This window comes from Poecile atricapillus, chromosome 1, assembly GCF_030490865.1.
Source record: "Poecile atricapillus isolate bPoeAtr1 chromosome 1, bPoeAtr1.hap1, whole genome shotgun sequence".
Classification (NCBI taxonomy): domain Eukaryota; kingdom Metazoa; phylum Chordata; class Aves; order Passeriformes; family Paridae; genus Poecile; species Poecile atricapillus.
Genome location: NC_081249.1, coordinates 110,497,685 through 110,517,711, shown reverse-complemented (window position 1 = coordinate 110,517,711; position 20,027 = coordinate 110,497,685). Strand labels below are relative to the sequence as shown.

Here is a 20,027-nt window from a genome sequence, read left to right as displayed (position 1 = left end):
GGAATTTTAAAGAGGCAGTTCTCTTGAGCTCAGGAGGATTTTTAACTCCTTGGCATTCAGTATTCTATGCTGTGCATAAACATAGAAGCTGCTCCCAAATATCCTGCTTTGCAACAACTGTGAATATGAGTCCTTGAGCTGAAGGGTCATAAAAACAAGGTGCTTGCAGCAGGTCTGTGAGTAATGAGACACCAGACAGACATTTTACATCGAGGGAAGGAGCATCGGTGTATATCCATGGTAACTGGAGACACAAACACACCTAGTGAAATTCCAGCTCCAAATACCTGTGCATTCTGTCTATTAGGAACAACAGTTGTTAGAGAGGCACATGCTGTTATGGAAGACACATAGTCAAGACAATGAATTCTGTGATGTGAGTAGCCTTGAGTAACAAGAAAATGCTAATTTTTTTGTCACAAACGAGTGTTTTAGGTGGCTCAAAGAATCAAAGGAATTGGCAAAAAGCAGGTTTAATATTAAAGTGAAAGCGTGACAAAATGCATTGGCAAGGCTCACTCTACTCCTTTCTTAGATGGTTAAAGCACAGAAAAAAATCATTCTAAAATGTAAAATTAATCAATCTAAAACTAAAATCAACCACAAATTATCAACACTGAGGCTGGGGAAGAAAGAAAAGGGTAAAGGTGGGAAAAGATAATGATAAAAAGGAATAAGGAAGGCCCTCCCAATGTTTAAAGAGGTCTGCCTTGCCAGACTTAGGCCCGGACTAGGCCAATGGCTTAGGCCTAAACTCTGTTTGTTATTTGGGCAAGGAAAATAAATTTCCAAAGCTGCTTATTAAAAACCAAAAGCTTGTTAGACAGCACCAGTTCCTGTGAGCTGACAGTGTTTCTGATAAGCTCAGGAGAAGCTCAGCCCAGATGCAGTTCATCAAGGCCAAGGCCTAATGAGCATTTTTAAATCATACTGCGGCCCGAGGAGTTCTGTGGGTGCCCTTCAGTAGTAAGAAAACAGTGATTTTCCCCAGTAAAAATCTCTTGCACAAGTCAGTATGTCCTCTCCTTGTCCTTGACAATGGTAGGGCCAGAGCTGGGTTTCCTTTCAGGACCTGCTCAGAAATCTATAGTGCCTGTTTCTTGTCCCATGCCAGGGCAATGCCATCTCTCTGTTTCACAGGGAGAATGAAAGTTCTTTATCCATATCAGAACTGCCCTGTGTAAACACGCAAAACTTTGAGTAGATTGTGCAATACATGTTTCTAGAGCCTATAGAGAAATATAGACTGTTAGTCCAAAGCTTCCAGATCAAAATGTCATTTTCAGTGAAAATGGATTTTCAGTCTAACTGTCCAGGTATGCATTCAGCCAGGATCCCTCACCCCATATGTTCCTTATGCCCTTGTTACTACTTTGGAGAAGTTTTGCAGCACATGTACATAACCCTGATGGAGTAGAGGTGCTGGACTCACCGAATCTGGACTTTGAGTGAGATTGTTTCCTTCATTGTTCAGTTGCACGTACCCCCATGTAAAATGCCATCAGTGGTCCACAGGTCATCTTCTTTTATGTGAGGAATTGCCTTATTTGGGAAAGATCATCCTCTTCAAAGAGAGGTTTGTTGGCAGCCTGTATGGTTCAAAGTTGCCTCTAGTTTATCCCTTTGGATGCATTTTTAAAATCATTTTGCCAGAGACTCTATCATTACAAAAGCCATAAACTAGCTCTGACAACCACGTGGAAGCAATGTGCAGAACGCGGATTTCTAGTGATGGAGACTTTGCAAACAAGCCAATCAACTTTTCCTCCTGTCTCAGAGGGCTGTGAGTGCAGCAGCTCCAAGTGTCTGCAAAAAGTTGTACCTCTATATAATGATTTAAAAAAATATTCATGTATGTAGCAATACATATAGACATGGCCACAGCACAGACACTTTTAGCAAATTAAGACATGTTTTTTCATGTATTTTAAGTGAGCCCTAGCCGTGCACAAAAACAGCCATATGGCTGTAGCCTACATATGTACATAGCCTATAAAGGCCTGAGGGCAGGGATGACAAAAAGCCTGTGGTGTGTGGCATGAATGCATTCAGCAAAGTCCTTGTGGTGAGGAGCTAGAAGCTTCCTGAGTCTCTGTCTGACACTTCTGCATTCTGTGTGTTAGTTGATTTTTTTTTTTTTTTTTAATCTTCTCTTTCTTTCATTTTTGTTGTAGTGCTGCGCCTCAGCTTTTCACACAGTGCCTCTGGACATTGAATCAGAAGACAGTGATATGTTCTCCCACCCTGGAGAAGCTCTGCCACCCCATCATCAGGAGCTTCCCCTCTGGGCTGTACTTTAAGCCACTCTGGAAGATGAGAAAATTAAGATCTTTTATCAGCAATGCCCACAGTCCCATGACAGTATTTGTGAGCGATGACCTCAATTTATACTGTGTTTTTTACCTGCAGACCACTGGTCTACAAAATGTAGGGGGGGAGTTTGTTTATTCAGCAGAAACCTGAATAAAGACATGTTATAGGACTCCTCCCAGCAACTCCACTCTCCTGCATCATCCTGCCTCAAATGGAGCTTAAAATCCGCCAGAAGTGCCGGTAACCAGAAGAGAAATGAGGTGAGGAGTTTTACTGGAAGCCACCAGGGAGAATTGCTCTAGACCACTGACACAGAGCTATGGGTGCTAAGTGGCTCATGAGAAAGGGAGTCTATGATAGCAAAGAAACCTATATGGTGAGGAAGGAAAAAGGACAAGCATCCCCTTTGGTGTATTACATCACACCAAAAGAGTGTAGGCAGTGATAAATGGCAACCTGACCCTGGTGTCATGACTTTAGTTGGCATTTGAGAGGTGGGATGTGTAGTTTTTTCCAATATAGATGTGGGTTTCTATTTTAGGTATGTTTCGTTATACAACCAATTTATTCCACTTGTAAAAAAAAACACAGAAAGGGAAATGAAAGAAAACTATTCCTTCTTTGCCATACAATAGCAGTATCTATTTCATATTTGTAAGCATTAATCTAGCTGCTCTATAAACACAGGGGACAATTTTTTCCCTTCCTTAAATATATAAATAAGTAAAATACATTTCTTCTATGTGATGACTCCAATGACCATGGAGAATGTAGCTCCTTGAGGCTGGAGAAGCTGTCTCCCAGCTGATGGGGGCTCCTGGGGCTTTTTGCAAGATCTTCACAGCTGTCCATGGAATGGGGAAGCTGTAGGTTTCAGAGAAAATTATGTTCCCTGACGTGTGAAGGAGAAGTGAAGAGCTGAAGGAGAGAGGTCGGGTAAGTGCTGTCTCTACCCCTGCTTAGCACTGCCTAAACCATGGTTAGTGATGCTACAGGTAAAACTGACTGAAAAGTGAGGAAGGACTACCTGGGATTTTATTTCTGCTATGCACCAGGGCTTCTGCTATTTCTGTTCTTTTTAAAGCAGGAACTACTTGAGGTTTGTAGCTTCTTTATGTGCAGTTTGGGATGTGTGGTGCAATTCCATCATGTTTGGCTGTGGAGTGGGAGGCCAGTCCCTCTGACTGAAAGATGGAGAGGAAACTTTCATCTGGGGAGCCTGAGATGCTTACCAGAGTATTTTAGGAGTTAAACAACAAGCTATAAACCATTTCCTCTCTGTTCATCTCTGAATACTTGCATGGAAGACTTTTTCTCTGGTTATCCACAGCCCTGAAAGCAATAACTGCACTTGTGGGTTGCTAATTCCCAATTTTTTTCCTGGAAAATCAGCAGCAAAAAGAAGTAGGCCCACAAGGGGCAGGAGTTAAAGCAGTTAAGATCATGAACATATGTGTAGATAGATTTGTCTGCTGCAGTATTGGGGTCAAGAGAGAAGCTGCTGTGGTTAATGACCTACAAGTGATAAGGGGATTCTTTAGGGCCGGGAGTAGAAGTTGCTGAGCATGGCCCTGCTGGCCCAGTGCAATTAGCTACAGTTAAAAAAGAAATACATTTTCTTGATCTCTGCAAATTGTGATATAATTGCCTCTGGATATTTTAACATGGAAGTGTCAGGTTTTACAGGCTTCATTATCAGCAGGGTTTTCCCCCATCTGTTTGCTGACATTGGTGAGAGCCACAGATGGTTTATACCTGGGAAAGTCAAGGTGTTAGGTACAAGAACTGGGGTTTTTCTCCACATAAAATGGAAAATGTAAAGCAAATTCTCTTTCTGAAAGGAAAAGAATGAGCTCCCAGGGGTGGTGGTGCTCTCATTCATCTTATGCTCCTACTGTCCCTTCCCAACACTGGATTTCTCCCTGAGGGGACTGGCTGCAAGGCAGCTACAGATGTGAGGAATATGCCTTGGCTTGTGCAACAACTTTGTGGGACTAAGTTATTTTCCAGATGCGATAGTGATAAAAAGGTAAATATAGCAGAGAAGAGGGGAGATGCCCAACTGCTTTCTGGAATTACAGCTACTATGTATGACAAATTTTTTTCCCCCTGGGGGAAAATCCACACTTTTTAATGTTGGTATTCTAAATATTGGTCTCTTGATGAATTCAATAGACAGCACAAATCTCTGCCTTGCTGTGGAGGAAATTTCAAACCTATTTGCCTTTAGGTATATTTACCTAAACACTGTAATTTTACAGTTGTTTCATATAACTTGCTTGTGATTGTTTTGAGAGCTTGTTCTATTAGGCTAATGCTCTCTTTCAGAAAGCCATCCACCCTCTATTTCCCATTTTGCAGAGAAAGCTTTGCGGTTTGGAACTGAATTAAAGTAGCTCACAAACTGGATGGACTAAATTCCAAATTCTGGCTTCAACTGATGCCAGCAACTGTGAGACAAACAGGGAGTTTGAGAAGAAAAGGCACTATGGAGGTTCTGATCCATCAGTCCCTGACAGTGCTAAGAGTCTTCTGCTGTGCTAGTACAGGAATTCAGGGATCAATTTTCAGGGCCAGGATATCTTTCCTGGAGAAAAAAAAAAATACCAGGAGGCTCTAAAGTCAAAGCAAAGGTCCATTACTCAGCAGCATTGTCAGGGGCCAGCCACAGATGGCTAAGGAAGATGGCTAAGAACAGAGAAAGAGCACAGCCTCTCCTCTCCCCACAGAGCTTTTCAGTTTCAGCTTTGGGAATATCTACCTGCTGCCCCTTTTGATATGTTTTGTATTGCACACAGGGCATTCAAAGTCTTGCTATATTTTTGTTGCTTCATTTTCAGTGCAGGGACTTGAGGAATTCCCAGCAGAGGACCATTGCTAGGGAGAAACAGGAGCAGAAGAGGCTGACCTGGGGATGTTGAAAATACAGCATAACATCTCTCACTTCAGAAAAGTTGCAGGCTTTTGAGTTGGGTGCTGTGTGGTCTTGGTGATGAGGTAGAAACATCAAATACTGCATAGAAGATGCTGCTGCTGCTCTGGCTGCCAAAAGTGTGGGTTTGGATTTTAAATAACGTAGCCTTGATTTGCAGAGCAGTTACCTTATCCTTATAAGAGGAAGCAAGAGGGTTGATATACATGTGTGCTGCTGCTTCCTCTTCTTGCCACCCCTTCCAGCCCTTCCTTGCCCAAAGACAGATGTCTTACAGAGAACAGACTTCTAAGGCAGGGTCTTTTGTACCTTTTAAAATATGCTTTCACTTCAAAACAGAACCATATTTTGCTGAATTAAACACAGGAACGGCTCTGTGACATACTGGTTATCCTTTAAAAAGTTGTGGTGACAGCTGATGTACTGGTGGATACCAGACCTTTTTTCTCTTTCAGGCTGTGTTAGCAAATATTTGAGTCATGTAGGACTTTGCATTTATTTGCCTGATTTTAAGTTGGTGCTCAAGGCTTGTGGCTGGTGTGTGATGTGTAACAGACAGCTAAGGTTGTGACTTGTTCCTCACATCACAAAGCACTTTGCTTCTCTCAATTTAGCTCCACCACAGCCTCTTCATGGCATGTACCACCAGAGGGTTTTTTTACTCACCTCTTTCCGGGGGGGTGGTGTGGAGGTTTTCTCTGTCAGTGAGAAAAATCAGCTGCATGTTAAGGTCTCAGAAGCAACAACGAGAAGAAACTAATGAACCATACAGCTGAACTTGGGGACTGCATGGGATGGAGTCTCCTAAATTGAGATAATTCCCACTTTGCAGTTACATCTGGGCCTTTCATGGGGACAGAGAGGGAGGGGAGCTCCAGGGACATCCCTGCAGTTCCCTGGTGTGCAGGAGCTGCCTCGGGATCAGCCATCAGGACTGGGATCCCCGTGGGAGCGGCTGCTCACCCCAGAAGGAGAATTGAAGACCAGGGCACACTGGAGCTGCTGCTGCTCCTCTCCCAAGCTCCTGGGGTCAGAAGGGCTCCTCTTCTTGAGCCTGATAACTGAGTGAATCTTCCCCAGCCTCAGCACTCCTTGGGATGAATCCGAGTGGGAGCGGTGCCATTCCCCGGCTGGAAGAGTGACACGCACATGGTGCCAGCCACCACCACTGAGGCTGGGTAAAAATTTTAATTTATTTTAATGCAGCTATTGAAGGGTTTTAATTCCATCAAAGGCAATAACACAAGGCGAGCCACAAGTATTCGTTTGTTACTTTTAAATGGGTTTGCTTCATCTCTGCTTGGTTGTTCCTTTTTGGATTTTGAGAGTTCCTTCTCGCTCAGAGGCACAACTGTTCAAGGGTTGTGAATTTTAAAATTGCAGATTAAATTCTGTGTTTCACACATGAATATTTAAACAGTCATATACTCTCTTTTTTTCTGTAAGGTCCCATTTTTAATCATTAATGCCTGTTCTTCTGAGCAAATAAACCCCATATATGAGATTTGTATGCATTTAAAAAAAAGACACTTCTCTGGGACAAGTTCCAATATGACAATATTCTGTTATGAATATTTATGAACCCATCAAAACTGGAAAATACTGAATTTGCTAATAGAAATTATGGAAGGTTTATTGTTTTTTTCTTTTACTTTCCTTTTGAAAGAGACTGAGAAATTCTTTGCAAATTGGGTCAAGTTCAGTACTTGAGTCTGGTCAAAATGTATATTTTTAACCTTTTTGGTTTAAAAAAAATTCAGCTTTTAAAGTTTTAAACCTTTTTGATTGAAAGCAACTTTTGCATGCATAATGTATCCAAATTGCAAAGTAAAAAAAAAAAAAAATCCCAAAACTTCTGACAACACTGACTAAAATGAAACAAAACAATATGTTTCCTTTATGGCAAAGATTTTATGTGAATGAAAATGAACTCTGAGATGTTTTTAACGTAAGAGTTACATTCCTTATTGCACATTAGTAGCAGAATATAGATCAATGTGCTTGTACTGACATTTTTACCAGGTGATAATGAAAGCTTTTCATCCAGATGCATCACAATTAAAGTCACAAATCAATCCACAAGTTGTGAATGCCCCATCCCTGGAAGTGTTCAGAGTCAGGTTGGATGGAGCTCTGAGCATTCTGGTCTGGTGGAAGTGTCCATGGCAGGGGGGTGGAACTGGAAGATCTTTGAGGTCCCTTCCAACCCAAACCATTCTGTGATTCAGTGACTTGAATATGCACTTTTATCACGCTGTATTAAGGAAAACACCATCTGTTGCATTTGGCTCGTGACTGTGGCAGCGTTTGCTCTTCCTGTGCCACACGTGTGGCAGTGCTGTGGCTTCTCTCCTGTACACCAGGCATCCTCATGTGGCTTGTTTCACATTTGAAATGAAATCTGTAATGCTGCATAATTAAAGCTCGTTACTGTCATGGCAGTTTTTACCAGATGAAGATTCGGGTCTCTGGGTGCAGAGTGAACCCTGACTGGCTTTCCTTCCTCCAGAACTTCCTGGTTGTGTTTGAATAAGGGTGAGAACAGGATCCAAACAACCCACAAGGAAAGTCCTGTTGCTATAAATATGACATTTCTGAATCAGCCATTGCACAGAGATGTTTGCTTGTCTGCTGCATCTTGGGTTTTGACTTGGGAATGAAAACATTGTGTCAGTATTTCCCATGGGATGGGAGCACAATTTTCCAATCATCTCTAGCTGTGGGTGCCTGATTCAGAAGGTAAATTATTAAAGATACAGAAATGGCAGCATTTATAAGACATGGTTTGTTAAAAGGTTTATGTAGTTGTAGAATAGCAGGGGTTACTAGATGCCTCTTTTAGTTCACCCTGCCTATGAAAGGAAGAAACAAACTCATGTGGTTTTGATCCCTTGCAGTAGGAGGGTTGTTCTTTTTGTTCTGCTCCAAAAAGTGAGTTACTCTTCAAGAAATTAAAATCTGCATGCAAAGGTTAGGAATAATTTCTTTGCTGAGGAGTTGTTGAAGTCTAGATCCTGAGAGGAACCAGAGATCCAGGATTTAAAAAAACTCTGTGTAAACAGTATCTTTTGTTTGTTTGTTTTTGTGGGTTTTTTTTGGTGGGTTTTTGGGGGGTCTTTTATTTTGTCTTTATTTTCTTTTTTTAATTTTTTAAAAAAAAATTTCAACTGTGATTTTGCCTTACTTTCTTCAGTATAAGAATGATTTGACATGGGGTCTTACTTAGAACTGCTTTCAAAGGAAACGGGTTTTACTACATCTTCTCTTTGAAGGGATGAGCACAAAAATTTGTGACTACATGCCATTTTCTTTGCCTGCATTTTCTGCAGCGCTGATTCCATCTGCTGAAGATGGCTCTGAACTGGTCAGTTCTGGCTGTGCTTTTCTTGCCAATCAAGCTGGTTGAAGGTAAGTAAGAAAGATCCAAACCTGCATGTAGCACTGTTTGGTACTCTGCATTTCCAACTTTCCAGGACACTGAAGCTTCATAGTACACCAGAGCAAATTTTGCCTATTGTTTAATGGGAATGGAAAGAGTAATGCCACCTCAGCTGGCAAAAATAATTGAGTGCCTTGCAGAGTGGCACAGAATGATAAATCTGATAGGAATCCAAAACTGGTCATCTAAAGACACATCTGTTCAGCTGGGACAGTGGCAGGAAGGCTATGATTTCTGGAATAAAAGGGATCCACATACATCTCTTACTAAACTACTGCTCTGAGTGGTGCTGGTTTTAACTGTGCCACGGGTGTGTATTCCATCGCTATCCCAGGTTTTACTGGACTTGAAGCAAGGCATCTAATTCAGGAACACAATAAATTTTTTGAAAGTAGTTTCCCTAAAGAATGAATTTTACCTGCCCCATCAAGTTTTCAAAGCCTATATTAAAGTGATAGAAATTTGTTGCCTAAAATAAAGTTGGAGAACTTGCAGCTTGTCACTGTCTACAGCAAAAAGGCACCATCTCCACTGCACTTTCAAACTTCAGGAAGGTGAATCTGGAAGTTGAATACTAATATTCAAGACTGCCCCAAGACTGCCAGTGCAATCAGGAAGTATATTTTTGAAGCCACGAGTTTCCTGGGCTTTTACAATGTCTCTGTAACATCTTTTTAATGTCTTTTTTTCAGCTTATGCAGTTCACAAGAGGGTGAGTGTAGAGGCTGGCCATGAAGCTGTGCTGAGTTGCCCCAACACCTCCAATGCATCTTTGCTGCTGGTGACATGGAAGAGGAATTGCAGCAGTTGCTGCCTGCTGTCTTATAGAAGGGATCACAATGAGACAAGCAGGCTGAACTGCAGTGAGAGGATCACATGGAAATATTCATCTGCCAGTGACCCTGCGCTTCGTATTTACCCTGTGAACCTTGGGGATGAGGGAAATTACACCTGTGAAACTGCCAGCAGTGCAGGGAATTTTCATTTTTTCTTTTCTCTGACTGTGATAGGTAAGATTGCATCACTAAAATAAAAAATTTAATCAGCCTATTTGCAACATAGGCAGGAATATAAGAATATTAGGAAGCATAATGAATACATCAAATTACCTTTTTTATATTGTCAGGTAAACTATATCTAGGTTTCCATAAATTAAAAAAAAAACAAGCCACAGGAAGACTTTGTGTTTTGGCTATATTAGTTAAATTGTCTCTATATAACTAAAAATTATGAGAAATGAATTTTCAATTCTATGATTGTTATTACTAATTTTAGTCACTTGTTTTTGGTTATTTTTTAGTTGGATTATTTTATTAGTTTGTTTTGGTTTTGGGTTTTGGTTTTTTTTGGTTGTTCCCTGAAGAATCTTGCTTTTCTGATAAAAATGTAGGTGTTGTGCTAGCCTTTCCCTGTTTTGCCAAATGCAGAATATGAGTTGTTGGACTTCAAGCAGAAGAGTTTTGCCCAATTCCTCTTTTATTTCCCTGCTATCAGATTTTTGATTCTACATATTCAAACTCCTAAATAATGCACCTGAAGCTTCAACAATCTGCATTTTCTTCAGTCATGTTGTAAACCTTTATTCAATCCACCCCTCTCTGCCACCCCATATCCTGTTAATCTGTCATTACCTTTTGGAAAACAGGAGGAAGCAGTACCTTAGATGCAGCCAGATAGTTTTTGAGATGTTCACCTTGGACTTTTTGATGCATTGTTCTTCCTTAAAGATGTGCTAATATTTCAAATTAATTTAAAATCTCACAATTTGGTCATACAATCTGAAAAATACCACCTGTTGGTCAACTTCTCGGTGATTTTATACTGAAATAAATTAAATACTAAAAATGAAAAAATATAAATATAAAATATTAATAGAAATAATGGGTGTGGCTTTTCAAAATTTCTTCTGCAGTCCCTCCTATGGTGACTCTGACCCATGACAAGAGCAGGGTGGCTGTTTGTCAGGCATCTGCAGGAAAGCCACCTGCTGACATCTCCTGGATCCCTGCAAGCAATCACAGCTCTGAGGAAGAATTCCATCACCCCAATGGAACAGTGACCAGAGTGAGCTACTTTGGCTGGGCCCACAGCTCATTTCCCTCTGTCACCTGCCTGGTCACCTACCCAACCAAGAACCAGACTCTGGTCATGGACCTGAGATGTAAATGTTATTTTTTTATGTTATTTTGCTTTTCACCATGCCTTGGGCTCCTCTCTGCTGTTCTGTGCAGCTATTCCCACTAAATGCCAGGGCCCTGGAAATAGGTTAGTGTGGCTCTAAGGTGAAGTCCTAGTGCGTGTTGAGAGATAAATTAATAATTTTGAAACCAAATGCTTTGTGGCACTGTATGGAGAAGCTTTCAGGGTGTTTTTCTTTCAATTCCTGTTCTGTTTTACAACAAGTCCTTACTCTGCTTTTAGTAGGTTCACCTTGGCTGGCTGCCAGGTGCCCTCCAAGCTGCTCTGTTGCTTCCCCCCCTCTCTTCAACAAGACATGGAGAAAAACACAATGGACAGCTTGTGGGTCAAGGTGAAGACAGGGAAAGATCATTCACCAATTACTGTAACAGGCAAAAGACACTTGAGAGAAAGTAATTTTTTGCCACTCAAATCAGAGTAGAATAGCAAGAAACAAGAACGAAAAAGAATCAAAAAGTACCTTCCTCACAACATTTTGTCCAGCTTTTCCACAGTAGTGATGGTCTGGAGAAATTTTCTTTGGACACTATCTGTCTGTGACTTGCAAGTGTTCCAAAGGTAGTAAAGGCTAAAATTCAGCTTCTCCTCTGTCTGTGCTGGACCTGTTGGAAATCTATCGCAGTAGGATTTGTAAGAACAGCTAAATAAGTGCTCGTATCACCAAAGTATCTCTACTAGTAGAGGCATGAAGAACAGAAATCAGCATAGACTCGTCATTAATAACAGCATTTTGCAGGAATGACTGCTCAGTTATTCAGGGCTAGTAGCATTTAAAGAAAATGAGAATGTAAAGGCAGATGAGTTGAAAATGAAAATGTGTTTGTGCACACAAATGACTGGGGGTGTGAGTGGTTATTGCTCCATCCAGGCATCTCATCTGTTTCTCTCTGCTTTGTTTGGAAGCAGAGGGTTAGCTTTTTCCTCCAGTTAAGGTAGGCAGTTATGTCAGAAATTTATGGATACTGACATCTAGCTCTAACTTGCTCTCTTCTCTTTGCTCAGACCCTTGCCATAGGCTTCTCTACATCCTGGTAGGAGCAGCTGCAGGTGTCAGTGCTGTCACTGGCGTGGCTTTATGCTTGATTTTCAGGTGCAGAGGTGAGTCCTTTGATGAACCTGAAATATGTTACAATCCCATTGCTGACTATGTGCAGGTACAAGGTACACTCAGCACTTTACTGCTGAGACTGAGGTGGGAGGCAAGGGAGGAAAATGTTCATATATGTACTGTCCTTTTGGAGAAGTTGTAATAAAATAAGGGGTGGCAATTAAAAATAAGTCTGGATTTTTGAAAGAGCCATAGGTACTGTGGTATTAATGTATTACAGACATGTCAGAGATTCATTCAGGATGAAAGGGGTTCTTTCTGAGAATAGGGCAGGCTTTGAGTTTTTAGAATTTTTTGTTTGTTCTGCATTTACTGGCCCAAAATTCTATTCTTAAGAATGACAGTTCATAAACTAATGACTAAACACAAACTCTGTTTCCATGAGCAGTGATAAGTTTTAAAAACAAACAAACATAAGAATTTAACATATGAGGGTAACCATATGTTGAAGAAAGTCTTTCAAGAGCTGGGGGCAGCTAGAGGAGAGCCCCAGCTATAGCAGCTGTGTACCCTGCACCATCAAACCATCCTAACTTCCTGGCATCCTCCTTTCAGCTTGCTGGTTATGTAAACAGGCACCTGGCCCGGCAGAACACTCTACAGTAAGTGGGCTTCGTGCTTGTGTGTGCTTTGCAGGTTTTGGTGTATTCTTCACTAAAACTTGTAATTTCTTGGCAATGTGTCTACTCTGACAAATCTCCCATTTACCTCTGTGAGCACTTGGAGTGGGGAAGGAGGAACACATAATCTGTGACAATGTCTGTTGTTTGGATGGCCCTATCTCCATGTATAATCAGAGTATTTGAGCAGTCATTTAAGCACTGGATAGAGAGTGGTGTAGTGCATTTCCTGTTTATTTACAATGCTGAATTTTAACTCTCCCAAAACTCAATATATTCATATTTCTGCTTCACAGAGTAGTCTTTACTCAGATGTTTTATTTAAGAATGTGTATTCTTAATAGCAGAAGCCTGCTTGATTATAGGTTGGATGGAACCAGATGTGCCTTTTACAATGAAGGAAAAAGGTCCACTTTGTTTTGCTGTAGTGGAGACAAAGACAGCTATGAAACTTTTATTTTTTACATGGCAGTTCATATACTTGGAAGCCAGGAAATAGCAGTGATAAATCTGCCACCACAAATTTTACTCTCTAAATCCAGTGTGTTGTGATATATATTTAACAAAATGAAAAAGTGCTGCTTTTCCTCAGGGCTTCTGCCTCACTTAATGCACATGGAGAGACCAATTATTTCCTATTTTGTTTTCTGCTCATGATTTAATTAATGGTCGTGCGCCTTGTTTGTTGCAAACAAGTCAGGGTGCTCTGAAGTTAGAATGATTCATTTCCTGACATGCTCTTGTGTGGCATTCAGGACAATTTCATTGATGAGAGGGGGAGTTGCAGAGATCAAAGGTTTCCAATGATTTTAGGCGCCTAAATTGGATTGTTTGTGGTCTGTCTGTTTTGTTTTTGTTTTGGTGTTTCGCTTTCAGAGAAGCTAGCATTGTTCATTGTCATTTATTTTGCTGTAGATGCCAACATTTCAAACTTTGTTTCTGATTATATTAAGAAAAAAAATTTCAAAGGCTGTCCTGTTGAGGCTTTGTGAAGGCTGCACTTGCATTTGTCTACCAGTTTATGTTTCACCCTCTGTGCTTTACCCTCTTGCTCAGAGAGCTCAGAGAAATCACTTCACATTTCTTCTGCAACAGTAATGTTATCTACCAGGTTTCTTCTGCTTTTTGTTTGGGATCTATAGGAATGACAGTCCCACAAAATTCTACAATGTAATACAATGGTACATCTTTTTCTTCCTGTTGCAGACCTGCAGGTTCCCAGCTTCACGTGCGAGAAGAGCAGTCAAGCCTCCTGACTTTTCAGAGAAAATCTATCAGAACTACAACCCAAGATCTGTTTATGTATGCTTATAACAGTGTAGGCACAAGTAGCCAGCTCAGCTACTAATGATACTCAGCTACTCGAACTTGTACTTCAACTCTTGAGCCTCTGACCTTACCCACAAAAGCTTTTGTCTTTCCTGACTTGATGATGATGGGGCGGAAAGGCCCATTTTAGTAAGTTTTTTTCTTGTTCTCTAAATATCAGTACAGCTCTAGAAAAAGTTGGAACTTTTAAAGATTGAATTAGGGAAATACCTTAATTTTCTTTGAAAGTGGACTCTGATGTATATGCTGCCTTTCCTCAAAACTATAATGGACATATTCTGTGCTAGAGAAAAAGACTGCTGGTTAAAATACAGCACTTTTCTGTCCATTTTGGCAACTGGATTCTCTTTAAAGTTCTGTGTGACATGGGGCACCTTAAAACACAGAAAGTCAAAGCAATACATCTAACAGAAATGCAGAAATAAGAGATTTTTAGGGTTCTTTTTTGGTTGTTTTGTTTTCTGGGTAGATGGTTGTACCTGACGCATGATGAGCTAGTATTTGACATCTTTGTCTATTTTTGAATTTTTAATGTATTTCTTTTGCAATTAATTTTTCTGTTTGCATTGATAATTGATGGAAAATAAAACCAATTTGATATTATACTGGATATGGAAATGAGAAACAGCAATGGATAATATTTGGACACTCTTTAACGTAAATGCAAAAATACAAATATTTACCTCAAGTATTTCTGTGTTTATTTGGGTAAATGTTGACCAGTTTCTGAGAAGCTGAGATCACAGCATGGTTTTCCTGAGAACAGAAGTGTTAAGTAGTACAAAAGGCAGGTGGTGTGCTTATTTAAAACAAAGGGAAAAAAAAAAAGACAACCCTAACCACACCATTTATTTCTTCTCATCTTTATGTCCCCGAGCTAAAAATACCTCCACAGACTGGTTGTTAATTTCAGTTTTCATTGGTCAGGTGTGTCAGACCTTCCAATCACTAACGCAGCAGTAACTACACTGAAATGTGTATTTTGAAGAGCCTTTTCCTACTTGTTTCTTCAGGGTCATCTCTGCTTCATAAGTATTCTTAGGTATGAGCATCTCCCAGTGCCTTTTAATTGCACTTTATCACTCCTAAATAGACATGGATGTCTGCTGACATCCAGCCTTTCATTTGTAGTCAGAAAGGCATGAAGAATGACTCTTTGCCTCAAGAAAAAGGGCCCACAGAAGCCAGGTTGGTTTCCAGGCTTGGTGGACAAGCAAAGCCTTTCCTGGAGTGCTGAATGTCAGTGATGGGTCACTCTCAGAGCTGCATGCAGCATCATCCTGTCTTCTGTGGGAGGGAGAAGCACTTTTCACATGTGAAACCTCTGGGAGAAAAAAAGTGACAGCTTGGAAGTAATGCAAATAGGTTTGAAATGATGCCAGATAGGAAAAGTGTTTTGTAGCTCTAGTGAAATCCGCAACAGAGCCTTAGTCCAAGGTGGTGTCGAGGGGTCACTTGTGACTTGAAGCTTCTGAATTAGGGGGGGAGATCTCTTGTTGCTGAAGGAACTGCCCAGTCAGGTCTAAACCTTGGGTCCTGGGCTGGTGTTTCTCAGTGTGGTATGTGAGCATGGATTGTTTTCATGGACAGCTACAGCAATCTGTGCCTTTTTCAGAAGCTGGAACATTGCAGCCAGACCGATGGATCTGTTAAAATTAAGAGAGTTGTGGAGCAGTCTGCTTCTGGGAATCAGTGCATGTGTGATGTGATTATTAGGGTGTTATGTAAGACCTTTTCTTAATTCCTTTGCACCAAGTGAAATGTTGAAGGGTGAGATCTAATGGAGACAGAAAAGATAGAACCTTGACAGGGAGATGATGGTGTGTTGGGGGGAAAGCTCTCTGAAGCTATCTGTGATAATTTGTCCTGGCTGAAAACTATAGTTTTCATGCTCATAACTTTATTTTCACCTTTAATTTGTATTTGGTGGAATTGGTCCAGTCACCTGCAATGTCTCATCACTTCCATTAATGTAGAAATTCTGAGCAGCCTTAGTGCTGAAACTAAGTGCTCTGGCAATGATATGGGCTATCCTGGAATAAAGTTGGTCCTTATGCTTTTTAGACTTGTTGTGTATGATTAATAAAAGTTATCAGGCCAAAGAGAATAGTGTGGCTATGGGGGTGGTTGCAAGAAAGGCTGGGACAACAATGAAGTTTCTATATAGGTACTTTCACTGTTGGCTGTGACTGGTGAAGGGCAGAGTTTTGTCATATGTGGAGCTCCTGGTGGCTTTGGTGGCTTCCTCTCTGAGTGCCATGACCAGAGCCATGTGTGCCCTGCTTCTTGGGCTGATGAGCTGATATGCTGAGTATTTGATAATGAGAAATAAATCACTCAAATATTTTCTGTCATGCTCCTTTTGTATGGGATAGGCAGCTTTGTGTAAACCAAAGAACAACTCAAATTGTGTGTTTGGTGTCTTATAACAGTTTGGTCTCAAAAATAAGCAACTTGAAAGGTTTTTATGAGTATATTAATCATGATTCCTCCACCCTCCCTTTAATTATAAGTAAATAATTAACTCTTTTTATTTGCACTGAAAGAAAGTTTAATCAAGGCAGGTATTTTAGACTGCCAAAATGTGTAGGAAAATGCTGACTGTTTGTTGACTAATCATTGTGAAAGAGCTACTAAAAAGTGATGGGAATTGGAGTGAACTATTTGCACATTGTCACAAGAAAAAAAATTTTAAAAAAAGCCTGGGAGCGTGACACTGCTGTTTCAGATTGACTATTTAGTCAAATGCACAGTTGACTGAATGTCACTTGAGCTTTTTAGCACCAGATGTGATTATAGATGAAAATGCTCCTGTTTATTGTGTGGATTTTCACTCACATTGTTCATAGGACACTCTTTGTAATAATGATGATGTCTGCTTTCTGATTAATCTATGAACAATTTGTCTTCTGGAAATAGCAGGTGTTGTGATGCCTCTTTCTCTTCACTGAATATGGAAAAAAATGGTGACAAAGCATTATGTTTAGAGCCTCATAAATTGGAATGTGACTTCACATTATGAACAATATTTGTTTAAAATCACAACACCAAGATTGAAATGAAAAAGGTAAACAATTTTCCTGCAGATTTTGGAAATGGAGCAGATGTCCAAAGGGGATTTTCCAGTTCAGTGAAGAGCACGGTTTTCCTAAGCTTGAAGTTGCAGCTATAAGTTTTGTCTATTCTTCCTGGCATCAGTTTGTCACAGCTTTTCTTCTCTGATGAGAAAATGCATTCCTGGTTCTCCTCTAGTAACTGTAACACCTGTGTTGTCTTTGTGACCTGGCCTTTCTGACTTTGTGAAGTCTTTGCTGTTAATGATAACTTGTCAGTTCCTTAATTTTGTGTCCACAATCTGAATCCACCTGTCATGGGCTGGAGGCAGTGAGGAGCTCAGGAATTAACCAAGTGGGTCTTATTCTACATTTCCTATTGCTTCTCTGTCCTGCCTTAGTTTGTACTTGTGCTCTTAATGGTGCTTCTTTATGCAAGTACCCACTTTTCTCTTTTTCCTCCTCAGTCTTTCTATGCACTAGTATTCTCAGGGTTTTTTTTTTGTTTTTTTTTTTTATGTTCTCTATGCATTTTATTATCTAGTTTTATTTCTTTCTCTTTTTGGCATCAAATACAATTTTATTATTCATTCTTTTGTTGCCTTTTGTATGTGTGTGACAAGGGGTTTCAAATAGTAACTTGTTTTGGAATTTTTTAGTGCTTTTCACTGAACTTCTTCAAAGACACACACCTACTCCAGGTGTCCTTTTTTTTCCTCCCCTACCAATGCATAATAGGAAATTAATCATTCTTGATAAGAACATCTTCTGTTCTTAGACTTCTGTGAATCTAAGCTCACTTACCAAATCCAAATGCATAATATGCAGCATTTTATTTGTTCTTGGCTGACATCTGTCTTACAGAATCATAGAATTGTTAAGGTTGAAAATAACTTCTGAGATCATTGAGATCATTAACCCTGAACCATTGTGGTCACAACTAAACTGTGTTCCTCTGTGAAACATTTACATGTTTTGAACATATCCAGGGATGGTGATTTCACAGGCAGTGTGTTACAATACCTGACCAGCTTCCCAGTGAAGAAACTTTTCTGGATATTGAAAACACTCTGCAGCACTGTGAGGAAGAGGAGTGAGAAAAATGTGAGAGGAACAGCCCTGCAGACACCAAGGTCAGTGGAGAAGAAGGGCAGGAGGTGCTCCAGGTGCCAAAGCTGAGATTCCTCTGCAGCCCATGGGAATCCATGGAGGGGCAGACTTACACCTGCAGCTCATGAAGATCCCAGCCTGGAGAACACTTCTGGCAGGAGCTGTGACCCTGGAGAGGGATCTGTGCAGGAGCAGGTTTTCTGCCCGAAACCACACTGGAGCAGTCTGTTCCTGAAGGGCTGCATCCCATGGAAAGGACCCTGCTGGAGCAGTTCAGGCAGAAGTGCAGCCTGTGGGAAGGATCCACATTGGAGCAGTTTGTGAAGGACTCTGTCCCACAGAAAGGAACTTGCTGGAACAGAGGAACTGTGTGAAGAAGGAGTGGCGGAGGTGAAGAGGTATGAACTGCCCCCCAAACCCCATTCCCCACCACAATGCACTGCTTGGGCTGGGGAGTATGACGTAAATCTGTGAAGAAGAGGGAGTGAGAGCAAAGGTGGTTTCAATTTTCTTTCTTATTTCTCATTATCCTACTCCGTTGTTAATTGCTAATAAAGGAAATTAGCTCCCCCAAGTCAAGTCTGCTTTGCCCATGACCCTAACCAGTGATCTCCCTGTTCTTATCTTGACCCATGAACTTTTCCATCATATTTTCTCCCTTTATTGTGCTGAGGATGGGGAGTGAGAGAGTGTCTGGCTGGGCACTGTCAGGTGGCAGCCAGCCAAGGTCAATGCACCAGGCAAGGCTTAGTCACCAGCAGAGCTATTATAGGAAAGAGGATGCTGTAAACATCGGATTCTACATTATTAAGGCATTTTTATGCCGATGGTCCCTCTCTAGGTCTCCTGACTTTAATCTCATCACTGTGTACAGAGCTCTGAAAATTTCATTTCCACTCATTCTATTCTCTCAGCTGTCAATAAGTACTGCTGAGCAAACAAGGCTAAGTGCTTTTGGGATTGATTTTTGTCTCACTTCTGCCACAGTCCAACAGCATTTATATTGTCATATCATAATGTTCGTATCTAGCTGTGCTTATATTTTAGATTTCCATGTGTATGTCTGAAAAAGAAACCATGAGCAACCCCCCTGAAATAGTTTCTGTGTTAGATTTATGAAAAGTAAAACCCCCTCCTCTGTGCAAAACATACGGCCACATGCTGCAGAACAACGTGCTTAGTACATGAATGTCTTGTAACTCACTCCATCTCGTGTGAGAGGAGTGTTGTGTGGAATAAACAAGTGAGCCAGCTACTGAAAAGCTCTGGTCTGTCTGCTAGTCTTTTTGTGCAATTCGCTTGAAATATTTAAATCAGGAAGATTGGAATCCAGCATCACCAGTCAGTGTATTGTTAGGGCTGCCTCCTTAATCAGGCAAGTTAGTGCCTGCAAAGCTCTGATACCTTCAGGAACACTGCCTGCCTCCAGGTCTGAATATCTACCAGCTACACTTAGTATCACATCCTTCATCATTGTCATTCTTGTGTAATCAACAGTGACTGCCAATTTCATGCTGCTATAGATAGCAAAACTAAAAATGTACACCTATATGCAAACATCTTGATCTGTAGTTACATTGCTCTGTGTGTGTGTGTGTGTGAAGCTGTGATTATACACAGGAAAAGTTACAAAGTTTTTTCCCTGAGAAATTAATTTCTTAATAATTTCCCATCAACAGAACATCTCATTATATATAAATGTTGTGAAAGACCTTATAAGACAGATAGACACATGAGGGATAAAATGAAAAGTTGCTGTGGAAACCATAACCTGAAATAAATCTTTCTTCTGTGCACTCAAAATCCCAGTCTTTGTCTTCTATTAGAATATTGTTTGCATATCATTTCCCTCTTTTAGAAAGAATCTGAATTTCTGATACACAAATGGAAATCCCATCTTGACAGTGACTATAAAGTGCATCTC

General features: G+C 40.6%; 1 protein-coding gene across 1 annotated transcript; it reads left to right on the top strand.

Annotated features, from left to right (window-relative positions):
* Positions 1 to 3,091: 3,091 nt before the first annotated feature.
* LOC131580818 (cell surface glycoprotein CD200 receptor 1-B-like) lies at positions 3,092 to 13,867 on the top strand. Its single transcript, XM_058842504.1, has 8 exons — positions 3,092 to 3,249; positions 6,326 to 6,423; positions 8,575 to 8,653; positions 9,377 to 9,694; positions 10,597 to 10,845; positions 11,886 to 11,981; positions 12,547 to 12,612; positions 13,818 to 13,867. Exons 3-8 carry the CDS (start codon positions 8,596 to 8,598, stop codon positions 13,865 to 13,867), a joined length of 837 nt encoding a protein of 278 aa, XP_058698487.1. The 5' UTR covers positions 3,092 to 3,249; positions 6,326 to 6,423; positions 8,575 to 8,595.
* The last annotated feature ends 6,160 nt before the right edge of the window (positions 13,868 to 20,027 follow it).